Source organism: Hordeum vulgare, chromosome 7H (genome assembly GCF_904849725.1).
Source record: "Hordeum vulgare subsp. vulgare chromosome 7H, MorexV3_pseudomolecules_assembly, whole genome shotgun sequence".
NCBI lineage: Eukaryota > Viridiplantae > Streptophyta > Magnoliopsida > Poales > Poaceae > Hordeum > Hordeum vulgare.
The window spans coordinates 503,309,594-503,323,980 of record NC_058524.1 but is presented as its reverse complement, the minus strand read 5'-3'; the positions used below and the strand labels follow the sequence as shown (position 1 = coordinate 503,323,980).

Genomic DNA, 14,387 nt, shown 5'->3' with positions numbered 1-14,387 from the left:
CGCTCCCTTCTTGAAGGCGTTACTTTTGAAGAACCTCGTCGTCTGTGTGGAGTCATGAGATGGTTGGTGTGGATATGGTCAGTGATGTAGTTTGTCGACCGTGGAATTGATCGCTTCGGGGTAGTTTGCCGGTCGCGGATCTGATCGCTTTGGGCTTTTTTTCTCGTCTACACATAGCTTTGGTCTTATATGACTTTGCTATCTGGCGTATTTTTGTGTGGGTGTGTTGATGTTGTCTGTGTGCATCTTTGTTATGCAGAGACCGGATGTGTGCTCTTTGGTTTGTATCCTCTTGATGCTACTATTTGAGCTAATAAAATCCAACTGTGTGGCCGTGAAAAACATTTGCCCTTTCGATAATGCAGTGACCGAAGTGAGTTTATACAAAGTGTACAGAATATCATAATCGGTTTCAAAAGACATGTAAGATACACTTCTAAGTTCGCAGTATCAGAATAAGTCATTTGACAGAAATGTTAGCAGAAGTACACTTGATTTTTTTTCTCAAAAAGAAAGTGCACTTGATTGCAACTTAAACAACCAACAGATATTATGGTAGTAGAGAAACCCACACCTAGAACTGGCTACACTTGTACGTATGTGACACGCTTGTGTATATACATTTGGATGGCAAATTATTTGCTGCGACTGCTCCATAAGGCAATCTGAATTGAAAATCGTACACGCCTACAGGAATTTAACCAAAGAAAACTGATCCATGATCTCAACCCAGCCAGTCTTGTGTTGTCACCTCCCCTTAATTCCTCCTCTCCCTGTAGCTGATGACCCGCGACAACTGAGGGATGCAGCACCGCCCAGCAGTGCCTCCGCCTCGAGCCCTGGAGATGTCGCCGGCGTCATCGGCGCTTTCTTGCTTCTCCTTAAGGAGGTCACCTAGCTTCTTCATCTGTGTGGTTGGCTTCAGGGGATCGGATTTGAGGATCGCATCCAGGGTGGGCAGCTTCGGTCCAAATGCAGCAGCTGTGGCCTGGTTGCTTGCAGTTGAACTGAATGTTCTCGCAGGGGTGCCATCTGAGATACACAAATGTGGTTCAGAAAGGTGCTTGTTGCAGCAACGCGCATCTTTTGGGGAAAAAAATTTCCTCTTAGACGAATTGTGCGAGTGAGTTTACATCATTACCTCCATTTACACTGAAGAAATCATCTTCACAGTCCGAGTCTAACCAAGGAGACGCTTCATAGAAAGCTTCATCTCTGCTGCTAGCTGCATGTACAGGTCAATCACGCAAATGAGTATGTTCCATATTATACCTGTAAAGGAAAACGATTGATAACTTATTCGTGATGGCAACTAGGTTCAAACATAATAATGACCATGATGAGAATAGCTCAACAGCCACTAGAGAACAATTATGCAGGACCAATGTTCCTGTGGTTTCTTCCGCCGTTCATCATGAAGCAGAGGAAACGTGGCTTCTGACATGATTAAGAGATTCATGGAAACGTCAACATTTGACAACTACATAATTTTGTGTAGTGAAATGACAACAATCTTCATCATTTAGTTTTTGTAGTCTGATTATATGTTGGCCATTGTTAAGTAGGATAAGCCTCGTACGTGTCCTCCTGAAGAACACAGAAACTCACGCTTGTACATTCAGGAAAAGAATGGGTTGCACTGAAGCTATCATCCAGTGAAGTATAATAAAAGGAATTTGCACTAGAACAGGTAACTATGTATTGGGTTGCAGGTTCTGTCCTAAGGTATGTATTCGATGACAAAATTCGCCGAAAAGTAGAAACAATGTTTATATGATCCTTTCTTCCTTTTCAGGAAATTCCACGTTTCCAAATTCCAAAAGACCAAAAGATTCACGATCACTTTGCAATAAGCGAAATTTCAACATGGGACATTTTTTCCCGATAAAGGAAATATATTGCCTGAATGTCGCATCAACTCAATACAACCGCCAAAGTCCGTACTTGATCTCTATATATGATATTATCACAGCCAAAAGGCAAACAAACTAAGAAAACAGAGCACTGACATGATTCTACAAACAGAAGACAACCTAAGGTGCCGGAGGACCGATCTGGAGAATAAACCATAATCCATGCAATGTATAACCTATTTGTCCGATCGTTTCAACTCTTTCTACCATCTCGGTTGATGAAAGTTTGTATGAAATTGCCCTTTTTTTCAAGAACAATAAAGATAAACTCTCCATGATCCACACCTACAGACCAACAAGAAACACATACTAAAGGCAAGAAAGGAAGAATAAACACTACCATATCCGGTGGTTGTAGTCGATTCAGCCGGGAGGACGCTCTCAGGCGCCACTTGTCTGCTATTCGAGCCACCGCCGCCCCCGCCTTCACGATCAACATCTCCGGTAGATTGCAGCGGAGCCAACGAGCCCTTCTTCGCCCTTGAACGCTTGCCCCTTCGGATCAACTTCATGTGCCCCCACTACTCCTAGCTAGTCGACTTTGCAAGGTCAAACAAACATGTAGCATGGGTATTCAGAGCTGACAGGAGTTAGAGATCTGACGCAACGTGCAGAGTCAGCGGGAGATGATTTGTTTTAGCGAGGGAAGCAGAGTGGACTGTGGCTTCCAGGGTGGACATGTAGAGGCAAAGCAGCATGATATACGGATCTGGCTTGGGGTCTGTGCTAGACGAGAGATGGGTTCATTGGTTGTGTGTATCGCGTAGTATGAGATATGCAAATCGACCACTTCGAGGGAGCAAATCTTCTTGTTGGGGCAAGAGATGGGAATGTGTGGAGTGATGGATATGCAGCTTTATGGTTGGAAGGTTGCTTCAATGCTAAATCTGCGATTCTCAGAAATATGCAACCGCTTTCTGATTCGCTGCAGGAAATGGTGGGGTTAACTGCACTTCTTTTATTAGAAATTATGATATGCATATGACAGAATGAAAACTCCCTATACCGGCGACATTATTGTTGGTTGGGTGCAACAAATGATGCAGATGACATGAGTTATCTTTTTTTTTATTAGGATCGTTACAGAAAGATTTCTTTGGGTGGAGGTATATACTCCCTTTAAAAGAGATTACGAAATTTAATGTAATGAAGGGTTGTCAATCCCCTTTGACTCGTTATTTGCAAATAAGTAAAATGTATAGATGAAAGTTGATAATTGTAAAGTAAATAAAGGCATCAAGGTAATTGTAGTGTTCGTAAACTTATAAATGAATAGATTCGGGGTTGTGGTTTTTCTAAGGCCATCTCTCATGTAGTAGGCATACGATGGATAAACAAATTACTGTTGAGAAATTCACTAAGGGAATCAGAAAGTTTGCCGTTAGTCGGCCTCTTTGCCATCAACTTTTCATCGGGGCACACGGCAAAGACAAAGTTTGCCATCTGCTGTTGACGGCAAACGAAAATTGACGACAAAATGCAGGAAAAATAGACGACAAAGAATGTGTGATAGCAAATAATCCCTTTCCCGTCGGTTCATGCCGAGGCTAACGGCAAAGAAGTGTTAAAAATATGCCCTAGAGTCAATAATAAATTAGTTATTATTATATTTCCTTGTTCATGATAATTATTTATTATCCATGCTATAATTGTATTGATTGGAAACTCAAATACATTTGTGGATATATAGACAACACACTGTCCCTAGTGAGCCCCTAAGGACTAGCTCGTTGATCAAAGAAGGTCAAGGTTTTCTGGCTATAGACATGAATTGTCATTTGATAACGGGATCACATCATTAGGAGAATGATATGATGGACAAGATCAAACTATGAACGTAGCATGTGATCCTATCCGTTTATTGCTACTGTTTTCAGCATGTTAAGTATCTGTTTCTATGACCATGAGATCATGCAACTCCCGGGCATCGGAGGAATGCCTTGTGTGCATCAAACGTCATAACGTAACTGGGTGACTATAAAGGTGCTCTACACGTATCTCCGAAGGTGTCTGTTGCGTTGGCGTGAATCGAGAATGGGATTTGTCACTCCGGGTGACGGAGATGTATCTCTAGGGCCCACTCGGTAATACAACATCACAATGAGCTCGCAAACAATGTGACTAAAAATTTAGTTATGGGATCTTGTATTATGAAACGAGTAAAGAGACTTACCGGTAACGAGATTGAACTAGGTATGGAGATACCAACGATCGAATCTTGGGCAAGCAACATACCGATGGACAAAGGGAACAACATACAGGATTAACTGAATCCTTGACATAGAGGTTCAATCGATAAAGATCTTCATAGAATATGTAGGAGCCAATATGGGCATCCAGGTCCCGCTATTGGTTATTGATCGGAGAGTGTCTCGGTCATGTCTACATAGTTCTCAAACCCGCAGGGCCTGCACACTTAAGATTCGGTGATGTTTCAGTATAGTTGAGTTATGTATGTTGGTGAAGGAATATTTTTCGGAGTCCCGGATGAGATCCTGTACGTCACGAGGAGTTCCGGAATGGTCCGGAGATGAAGATTGATATATAGGAAAGATGTATTTGGATTCCGAAAAGATATCGGGCATTACCCGTAAAGTATCGGGATTGGTGAATGGGTTCCGGGGGTTCACCAGGAGGGGCCACCGACCTGAAGGAGAACCGCATAGGCCTAGAGGTGGCGCACCAGCCCCTGGTGGGCTGGGCAGCCTGTTGGAAATATGCCCTAGAGGCAATGATAAATAGTTATTATTATATTTCCTGTTTAAAGATAATCGTTTATTATCCATGTTATAATTGTATTGAATGAAAACATAGATACATGTGTGGATACATAGACAAAACAATGTCCCTAGCAAGCCTCTAGTTGGCTAGCCAGTTGATCAAAGATAGTCAAGGTTTTCTGACTATGAGCAAGTGTTGTCACTTGATATCTGGATCACATCATTGGGAGAATCATGTGATGGACTAGACCCAAACTATGAACGTAGCATATTGATCGTGTCGTTTTATTGCAATAGTTTTTTGTGTGTCAAGTATTTGTTCCTATGACCATGAGATCATATAACTCACTGGCACCGGAGGGATACCTTGTGTGCATCAAATGTCACAACGTAACTCGGTGACTATAAAGGTGTTCTACATGTATCTTCGAAGGTGTCCGTTGAGTTAGTATGGATCAAGACTGGGATTTGTCACTCCGTGTGACGGAGGGGTATCTCGAGGCCCACTCGGTAATACAACATCACACACAAGCCTTGCAAGCAATGTGACTAAGTGTAAGTCACGGGATATGGTATTACGGAACGAGTAAAGAGACTTGTCGGTAACGAGATTGAAATAGGTATGCGGATACCGACGATTGAATCTCGGGCAAGTAACATACCGAAGGACAAAGGGAATGACATACGAGATTATATGAATCCTTGACACTAAGGTTCAACCGCTAAGATGTGCGGAGAATATGTAGGATCCAATATGGGAATCCAGGTCCCGCTATTGGATATTGATCGAGGAGTGCCTCGAGGCATGTCTACATAGTTCTCGAACCCGCAGGGTCTGCACACTTATGGTTCGACGATGTTTTAGTATAGTTGAGTTATATGTGTGGTTACCGAATGTTGTTCAGAGTCCCGTATGAGATCATGGACGTCGCGAGGGTTTCCGGAATGGTCCGGAGACGATGATTGATATATAGGATGACTTCATTTGGTTACCGGAAAGTTTCGGACATTACCGGAAATATACCGGGAGTGACGAATGGGTTCCAGAAGTTCACCGGGAGGGGGCAACCCTCCCGGGGGAAGCCCAAAGGCCCTAGGGGTGGCGCACCAGCCCTTAGTGGGCTGGTGAGACAGCCCAAGAGGGTCTATGCACCGGGAAAGAAAAACCAAAGAAAAGAAAAAAAAGGTGGGAAGGAAGAGAAGGACTCCACTTTCCAATCCTAGTTGGACTAGGATTGGAGTAGGACTCCTCGTCCTCCCTAGCCGGCGCACCCTTGTGGGCTTGGCCCTCAAGGCAAACCTCCTCCCCCTCCCTTCTATGTATAGTGGTGATTTAGGGCTGATTTGAGACAACTTCTGCGACGTGCAACTCAGATCTAGACACCATAGATTTACCTATAGATAGTATTTCTACAGAGCTCGGGCGGAGCCCTGCAGGAGTAGATCCTTCACCACCACCGGAGCGCTGTCATGCTGCCTGAGAACTCATCTACTTCTCCGTCTTTCTTGTTAGATCAAGAAGGCCGAGATCATCGTCGAGTTATACGTGTGTTGAACGTGGAGGTGCCGTCCGTTTGGCACTAGATCGGAGCGGATCGTGGGATGGATCGCAGGACGGTTCGTGGGACGGTTCGCGGGTCGTATCAAGGGACGTGAGGACGTTCCACTATATCAACCGCGTTTCTTAACGCTTCCTGCTGTGCGATCTACAAGGGTACGTAGATCCAAATCTCCTCTCGTAGATGGACATCACCATGATAGGTCTTCGTGTGCGTAGGAAATTTTTTGTTTCCCATGCGACGTTCCCCAACAGTGGCATCATGAGCTAGGTTCATGCGTAGATGTAATCTCGAGTAGAACACAAAGGTTTTTGTGGACGGTGATGTTCGATTTGCTGCCCTTCTTAGTCTTTTCTCGATTCGGCTGTATTGTTGGATTGAAGCGGCCCAAACCGACATTATTCATACGCTTACGAAAGACCCGTTTCATCGCTTGACATGCAACCTCGTTGCATAAAGATGACTGGCAGGTGTCGGTTTCTTCAACTTTAGTTGAATTGGTTTTGACCGAGGCGGTCCTTGGAGAGGTTAAATAGCAATTTGCACATCTCCATTGTGGTTTTTTCGTAAGTAAGTTGCGATCTACTAGATACCCATAACAGCCACATAAAACATGCACCAACAATTAGAGGACGTCTAACCTGTTTTTGCAGGGTATGCTTGTGATATGATATGGCCAATGACGTGATGTGATATATTGGATGTATGAGATGATCATGTTGTAATAGTTAATATAGACTTGCACGTCGATGGTACGGCAACCGGCAGGAGCCATAGGGTTGTCTTTAAACTAACGTTTGTGTTTGCCCATGCGTTTACTATATTGCTAGGACGTAGCTTTAGTAGTAATAGCATAAGTAGCACGACAACCCTGATGGCGACACGTTGATGGAGATCTTGGTGTGGCGCCAGTGACAAGAAGATCGTGCCGGTGCTTTGGTGGTGGAGATCAAGAAGCACAAGATGATGGCCATATCATGTCACTTATAAATTGCATGTGATGTTAATTCTTGTATGCACCTTATTTTGCTTAGAACGACGGTAGCATTATGAGGTGATCTCTCACTAAAATTTCAAGACGAAATTGTCTTCTCCCCGACTGTGCACCGTTGCTACAGTTCGTCGTTTCGAGAAACCACGTGATGATCGGGTGTGATAGACTCAACGTTCACATACAACGGGTGCAAAAGAGTTGCACATGCGGAACACTCGGGTTAAGATTGACGAGCCTAGCATGTGCAGACATAGCCTCGGAACACATGAGACCGAAAGGTCGAGCATGAGTCATATAGTTGATATGATTAGCATAGAGTTGCTTACCACTGAAACTGTCCTCAACTCGCGTGATGATCGGACTTGAGCTAGTAAATTTGGATCATGTACCACCCAAATGACTAGAGAGATGTACTTTTTGAGTGGGAGTTTAGCAAGTAATTTTATTAGTTAAACTCTAATTATCTTGAACATAGTCTAAGTCCACTTTGAAAATATTTGTGTTGTAGATCAATGGCTCACGCGACAGTCACCCTGAATTTTAATACGTTCCTAGAGAAAGCTAAGTTGAAAGATGATAGAAGCAACTTTGTAGACTAGGCTCGTAATCTTAAGTTGCTCCTGCAAGCTGGGAAGAAGGATTATGTCCTTAATGTTGCGCTAGGAGATGAACCACCTGCCGCGGCTGACCAAGATGCTAAGAAGGCTTGGTTAGCACGCAAGGAGGACTACTCAGTAGTTCAATGTGTAGTCTTGTATGGCTTAGAGCCGGGACTTCAACGTTGCTTTGAGTGTCATGGAGCATATGAGATGTTCCAAGAGTTGAAGTTTATATTTCATAAGAACGCCCGGATCGAGAGGTACGAGATCTCCGATAAATTCTATGCTTGCAAGATGGAGGAGAATTTGTTTGTCAGTGAACATGTGCTCAAAATGTCTGGGTACTCAAACCGTCTAGTTGAGCTGGGGATTGAACTCCCGCAAAAGGCTATCACTGACAGAATTCTTCAATCACTGCCACCAAGCTATAAGAACTTTGTGTTGCACTATAACATGCAAGGGATGAACAAGTCACCCGACGAGTTATTCGCGATGCTGAAAGTCGCAAAGTCAGAACTCCGTAAAGAGCATCAAGTGTTGATGGTGAATAAGACCACTAGTTTCAAGAGAAATGGCAAAGGAAAGAAGGGTAATTCAAAGAAGAGCGGCAAGACTGTTGCCAATCCGACGAAGAAACCGAAAGCTGGACCTAAGCCTGAAACGAAGTGTTATTATTGCAAGGGTATGGGTCACTGGAAGCGTAAATGCCCCAAGTATCTGGCTGATAAGAAGACGGCCAAGGAAAAATCAGGTATATTCGATATACATGTTATTGATGTGTACTTAACCAGCTCTCGTAGTAGTGCCTGGGTATTCGATACCGGTTTTGTTGCTCATATTTGCAACTCGAAATAGGAACTGCGAAATAAGCGAAGGCTGGTGAAGGATGAAGTGACGATGGGCGTGGGAAATGGTTCCAAGGTTGATGCAATCGCCGCCGGCACAGTTTCACTTTAGTTACCATCAGGATTAGTTATGAACTTAAATAAATGTTATTTAGTGCCTGCGTTAAGCATGAACATTATATCTGGATCTTGTTTATTGCGAGACGGTTCCTCATTTAAGTCAGAGAATAATGGTTGTTCTATTTCTATGAGTAATATCTTTTATGGTCATGCACCCAATGTGAGAGGATTGTTCATATTGAATCTTGATAGCGATAATACACATATACATTGAGACCAAAAGAGTTAGAGTTAACAATGATAGCGCCATGTTTTTATGGCACTATCGCTTGGGTCATATTGGTGTAAAGCGCATGAAGAAACTCCATATCGATGGACTTTTGGAGTAACTTGACTTTGATTCACTTGACACGTGCGAATCATGCCTCATGGGCAAGATGACTAAGACTACATTCTCTGGAACAATGGAGCGTGCAAGTGACTTGTTGGAAATCATACATACCGTTGTGTGTGGTCCGATGAGTGTGGAGGCACACGATGCATATCGTTATTTTCTCACCTTCACTGACGATTTGAGTAGATATGTTTATGTCTACTTGATGAAGCACAAGTTTGAAATGTTTGAGAAGTTCAAGCAATTTCAGAGTGAAGTTGAAAGTCATCGTAACAAGAAGATCAAGTTCCTACGGTCTGATCGCGGGGGTGAATATCTGAGTTTCGAGTTTGGTGCTCACTTAAGACAATGTGGAATTGTTTCACAGTTGACACCGCCTGAAACACCACAGCGTAATGGTGTGTCCGAACATCGTAATCGTACTTTGTTAGAGATGGTGCGATCTATGATGTCTCTTACCGATTTGCGTTATCGTATTGGGGTTATGTCACGCCCAAGATGCGACCCTATCCTTAATTTGGCACGAAGGCCTCGTCAGGGATAGAAGCGCATCTCGTCGTGTCACAAGAATGGATATCGTTACAAGTACATTTACTGAAAAGATGAGATATAAATAGAATTGGCTTACACTCGCCACAAGCTACATCAGAGCCACATCAGTACATTACATAATCATCAAGAGTAAGAGCAGGGTCCGACTACAGATGAAAACAAACAAGAAAAATAAGAACGACGTCCATCCTTGCTATTCCAGGCTGCCGGCCTGGAACCCATCCTAGATCGATGAAGAAGAAGAAGAGGAAGAAGCAACTCCAAATGAACAGTCAACGCGCTCGCGTCAAGTAACCTTTACGTGTACCTGCAACTGGTGTTGTAGTAATCTGTGAGCCACAGGGGACTCAGCAATCTCATTTCCAAAGGTATCAAGGCTAGCAAATCTTAATGGGTGAGGTATGGTTAAGTGGTGAGGTTGCAGCAGCGGCTAAGCATATATTTGGTCGCTAAACTTACGAGTACAAGAAATAAGAGAGAGAAGTTCAACGCATCACGGATGTGTCTACTGATGATCAAATGAATGATCCTGAACACCTACCTACGTCAGACATAACCCCACCGTGTCCTCGGTCGGAGAAAGATCTCACGAAAAAGACAGTCACGGTTACGCACACAGTTAGCATATTTTGATTGAGTTAACTTCAAGTTATCTACAACCAGTGTTAAACAAAGTTTCCATGTTGCCACATAACCGCGGACACGGCTTTCCGAAAAGATTTAACCCTGCAGGGGTGCTCCAACTAGTCCATCACAAATTACCACAAGCCGCATAGAAATCCTCAATCACAAAGCTCGCGATCTCGTCGGATTCCCTAGTGGAAAACCTCAACTCTGAGATTACCCAAAGCATCACCGGAATCCCGATGCACAAGATATCTCGTCAAAGGTAAAACTAATCCAGCAAGGCTGCACGGCGTGTCGACGATCCCGATAGGAGCCGCGTATCTCGTTCTCAAGACACGACGGATAAGCTACGCGTACGAGTGCCAAACCTCGAGTTTCCTCGCGGTGGCCCCGCACAGTGATCTGTTTTGGACCAGCGCTAAATCCCTATGCATTTCAATTTAACAGAATTATTATGTTGGGCAAATGTAGTACCAATGTTGGGCCTTGCCAGACCAGCTTTAATCTAAAACGAATTATCAAGGGGGTCCCCATAACAACCCCGATCGTGTTAGGAGCGCTCAATAATGGAACATAACACCGGTAGCCGAAACTAAGGGGGCAAAGGTGGAACAAAACACCAGGCTAGAAAGGCCGAGCCTTCCACCTTTTACCAAGTATATAGGTGCATTAAATTAAATAGCATTAATATGGTGATATGACAAGGAACCCATGTTATCACATGGAAGCAACTGCACCTGCAACTAGCAACGCTATCAACAGGGTTAAGCAAGCAGTAACATAGCCAATCAGTGGTTTGCTAGATCGAATAGGTTGAAGGTTATCATGGCATTGTTGAGAGGCTGATATTTAACAAGTGGTAGGCAACCAGACATAAACGATAAAAGCGGTAAACTAGCATGGCAATGATAGTAATGGTATCTGGGGAAATGGTCATCTTGCCTGAGATCCCGCTTGGAAGAAGAATGACTCTGTGAAGCACACGAACCGACGTAGTCGAACGGGTCCTCACAATCCGACACGCTGCGGAACTCTATCGAGACGAAGCAAACCAAAAACTCAAATCAACACACAGAATTCACCACGCGATGCACAACACCTATGATGCATGAGCAGCTAAAATCATGCAAGACACGGCATGACAATTCACGACGAACAAACACTACACATTAAGTGAAGTTCAATATGCAACGGGTTGCATATTGACAAAACTCCACGTTTAATTATTTAGTTCTATCCCGATTAGGTACACGGCAATATTCAATGTGATTAAACATGGCCAGAGGTGAAGCGTAATTAAACTACCTATCTAGACATTTTAAATAAGGTCGGAAATGACATATAGCATCTCCGAGACGACCTCATATGTTAATTTACAATTCTGTCCAGATCTTAACTAATGCATTTAATTGGTTGTTAAACATCAAAACAAACAGGTTCACGTGACTCTACGTGTCATTTCAAGCAATCTACACACAGAGATCATCTCCAACGGAGCTACGGATCAAAAGTTACAAGCACCGCAAGATATGATGGCATGAATGCAATATGTGTGCAACGACGGCTACGAGCACTTCAAAACATACAACCAGCAAGAGAAAATGAAACTACACGAGATTCTAAGCAAGTTTCATGTAGGACAAGATCAAATCGGAGCTACGGTTCAACAACTACGAACAAAACAAGAAATCACTACAATCTGCCAAAATCAGCCACATAGCATTTTCTACACCCCGCAACTACGAGCTACACAACTCCGATATACTCAAGCAAGGCATGGCATGAAAGAGGGCAAGAAGCACTACTACAAACAACTAACAACAACTAGCATGGCAGCAAGGAACACTAGGAAAAGAAGTCACAAAATGGCTTCCCACACACTATTTCAGACTTAGTGAAAATTACACCTCATGAAAGTGCAGTTTTCGATCTGAAGCAATATTGCCAGCAACAAAACCTATAGCTACAGGACTCCAAATGGCAAGAAAATTCATAGCACGCTAGAGAAACACAAGGGCTACAACTAACTCCATTGCACCAACCTCAAAAGTGCTACAGATCACAAGTTACAAGCAAGACAAGACAGCAACAAAATATAACAGATTCTAGACTTAGAAATATTTCAGCACCTCCAAATCAGCATTATTTCTAGCAACTTGAGAGCAATCAAACCACACCTAAACATGCATTTCTATTGCAACTAAAAATACCAGGGGCTAGACAAAACATCCAAGAACAACTCTCTAGTTGACAACTCCTTCAAACGAAGCACCGAATAAATCCTACAAAAATGACAAGAGGGCAACATAGCAAAATATCGCGCGAACTATCTTACTCGAAAGCTAAAACTAATTGCACAGAAAAATCCATGGGATTTTTCTACCCCGAAAACATATAAAATATGTGGGGTTGCACAACAATATAATGCCACACGAAAATGCGAGAAAATAACCTATACAGGGGAAAATAAACTTCTGACAAACCCTTCACGCAAAAATACCAATGACCGCTCTAAAATACATGGAAAATAGGTTCCTAAAACATGGGCATTTTATCTATGGCATCCGAGCAATTCGAACGCACGCGAAAAATAAATACGGGTCGAAACCTATTAGGACAGCACGTATATCTAGGCAAACAGTGGGTCAAACCACCTCAAACATTTATGCAAGTTGCAAAAACGGATACGACGCGAAAAACTACAAGAAAAACATATCTAATACGTCGCGATCCGACAAACAGTTTAAAAGATACACGCGTTTTAAATACGTCTATTTTTCTGGAATTTATATTATTCCGAAAAATCACCTAAATAACTAATGGGCCTAATCAGTGGCGCAACATAGTCTAACCTCTTCCTGGGAGAGGGAAAAAGAAATAACAAGGCCAAGGGATCTCACCTTGGGCCGGTTGGGGATCTGCTGGAGAGGTTGGCTGGGCCGGGACGGAGGAGGCCCACGGGGGCGAGTGCCTGGAGCAGGCCCACCAGCAGCGCTGCGCTCGGTGGCCATCGTCCTCCTTGTGGGCACGCACCTCTCGCGGCGCAGCAGCATGACCAACGGCAGGACAGGGGAGGCCAGACCCCGGCGGCGGGGGCGAGAGGAGGCCGGATCCCGGCGGGCTGGACGGATCCGGCCGTCGGGGTTCCATTCCCGACGGCGGCCGGCCTTCGGGGAGCTTCGACGAACTCCGGCCATGGCGCCGCGACCTGCAGGGGAGAGAGAGATCCGGGTGAGGGAGAGAAGAAGAGAGGAGAAGAGAGGAGAGAGGAGGGAGCTCCGGCCTGGGTCCCGACGGGGCTCTCCGGCGAGGCGCGGGCGGCGAGGCTGGTGGCGCAGATGGCTTGGCGGCGGCACAAGCGGGAGGAGCTCGGGCAGGATCTCGGGCAGGGAGGAGAACGGGGGCGGCGGCCGGATGGGCTAGGCGGGCCCGATCTGGGCTCGGCGGGCCGCGGCGGCTGGGGGGAGGAGGTGCTGCGGCTAGGGTTTTATGGGGGGCTCGGATTTCGAGGCAAAGGGAGAGGGGGTTGTCTACAAATTATGATGGAGGGGTATTTATAGAGAAAAGAGGGGCTAGGTTTAACCGGAATCGCGTTCCGGATCCAATCACGAGGTCGGATTCGGACGATTCCAAATGCGGGAACGGTTACGTGGCCGTGTAGAGTGGATATCTCGAGACGAGAGGGAGAACGGGTAGCGCGGCAACGAATTTTAAAACACCGACACACGTCCGACGGTAGACCGAATACGGTGCCGCTACGGTCGACCGTTCGGGTACCAGACGGTCTCCGATCGCGACGAAATTCGACACACGGCCTAGCTATATTAAAATAAGACTGCACGTCAAATCTCAACCCGATCAGAGAAAGTTTTACACACACTTTTAAAACAGGGTTTCGAACGATGCCGCGGGCGCATGCGAGTGTGGTCGGGCTCAGAACGGACAACGACGAGAACCGGCAACTAACAACGGGTACAAGTTTTGAAAACTGACGGCAACAGAGATCCTGATGCAATGCAGATGATGCGAATGATGCGATGATGATGCGACAAATAAAATAAATCACACGACGAAAACGGAATAGAAGGGGGGAATCTTCTAGGGTGTCGGCACCGGGCTGTCAC

The 14,387-nt window shown here is 44.7% G+C and overlaps 1 protein-coding gene across 1 annotated transcript; it reads right to left on the bottom strand.

The window, feature by feature from the left end:
- Window positions 1–431: 431 nt before the first annotated feature.
- On the bottom strand, window positions 432–2,835 carry LOC123409599. The gene is made up of 3 exons (XM_045102455.1): window positions 2,254–2,835; window positions 1,142–1,225; window positions 432–1,032 (listed from the first exon to the last, which is right to left on the bottom strand). The coding sequence occupies exons 1-3, from the start codon at window positions 2,423–2,425 to the stop codon at window positions 758–760; spliced, it is 531 nt and encodes a 176-aa protein (XP_044958390.1). The 5' UTR covers window positions 2,426–2,835; the 3' UTR covers window positions 432–757.
- Window positions 2,836–14,387: the final 11,552 nt, after the last annotated feature.

Excerpts from the sequence above, each read along its gene's own strand:
- LOC123409599 (XM_045102455.1), bottom strand. The coding sequence starts at position 2,425 with ATGAAGTTGATCCGAAGGGGCAAGCGTTCAAGGGCGAAGAAGGGCTCG. Across the intron at positions 1,226-2,253 it reads GACTACAACCACCGGATATG|CTAGCAGCAGAGATGAAGCT; the intron begins GTAGTGTTTATT and ends CTGTACATGCAG. Across the intron at positions 1,033-1,141 it reads TTTCTTCAGTGTAAATGGAG|ATGGCACCCCTGCGAGAACA; the intron begins GTAATGATGTAA and ends TGTGTATCTCAG.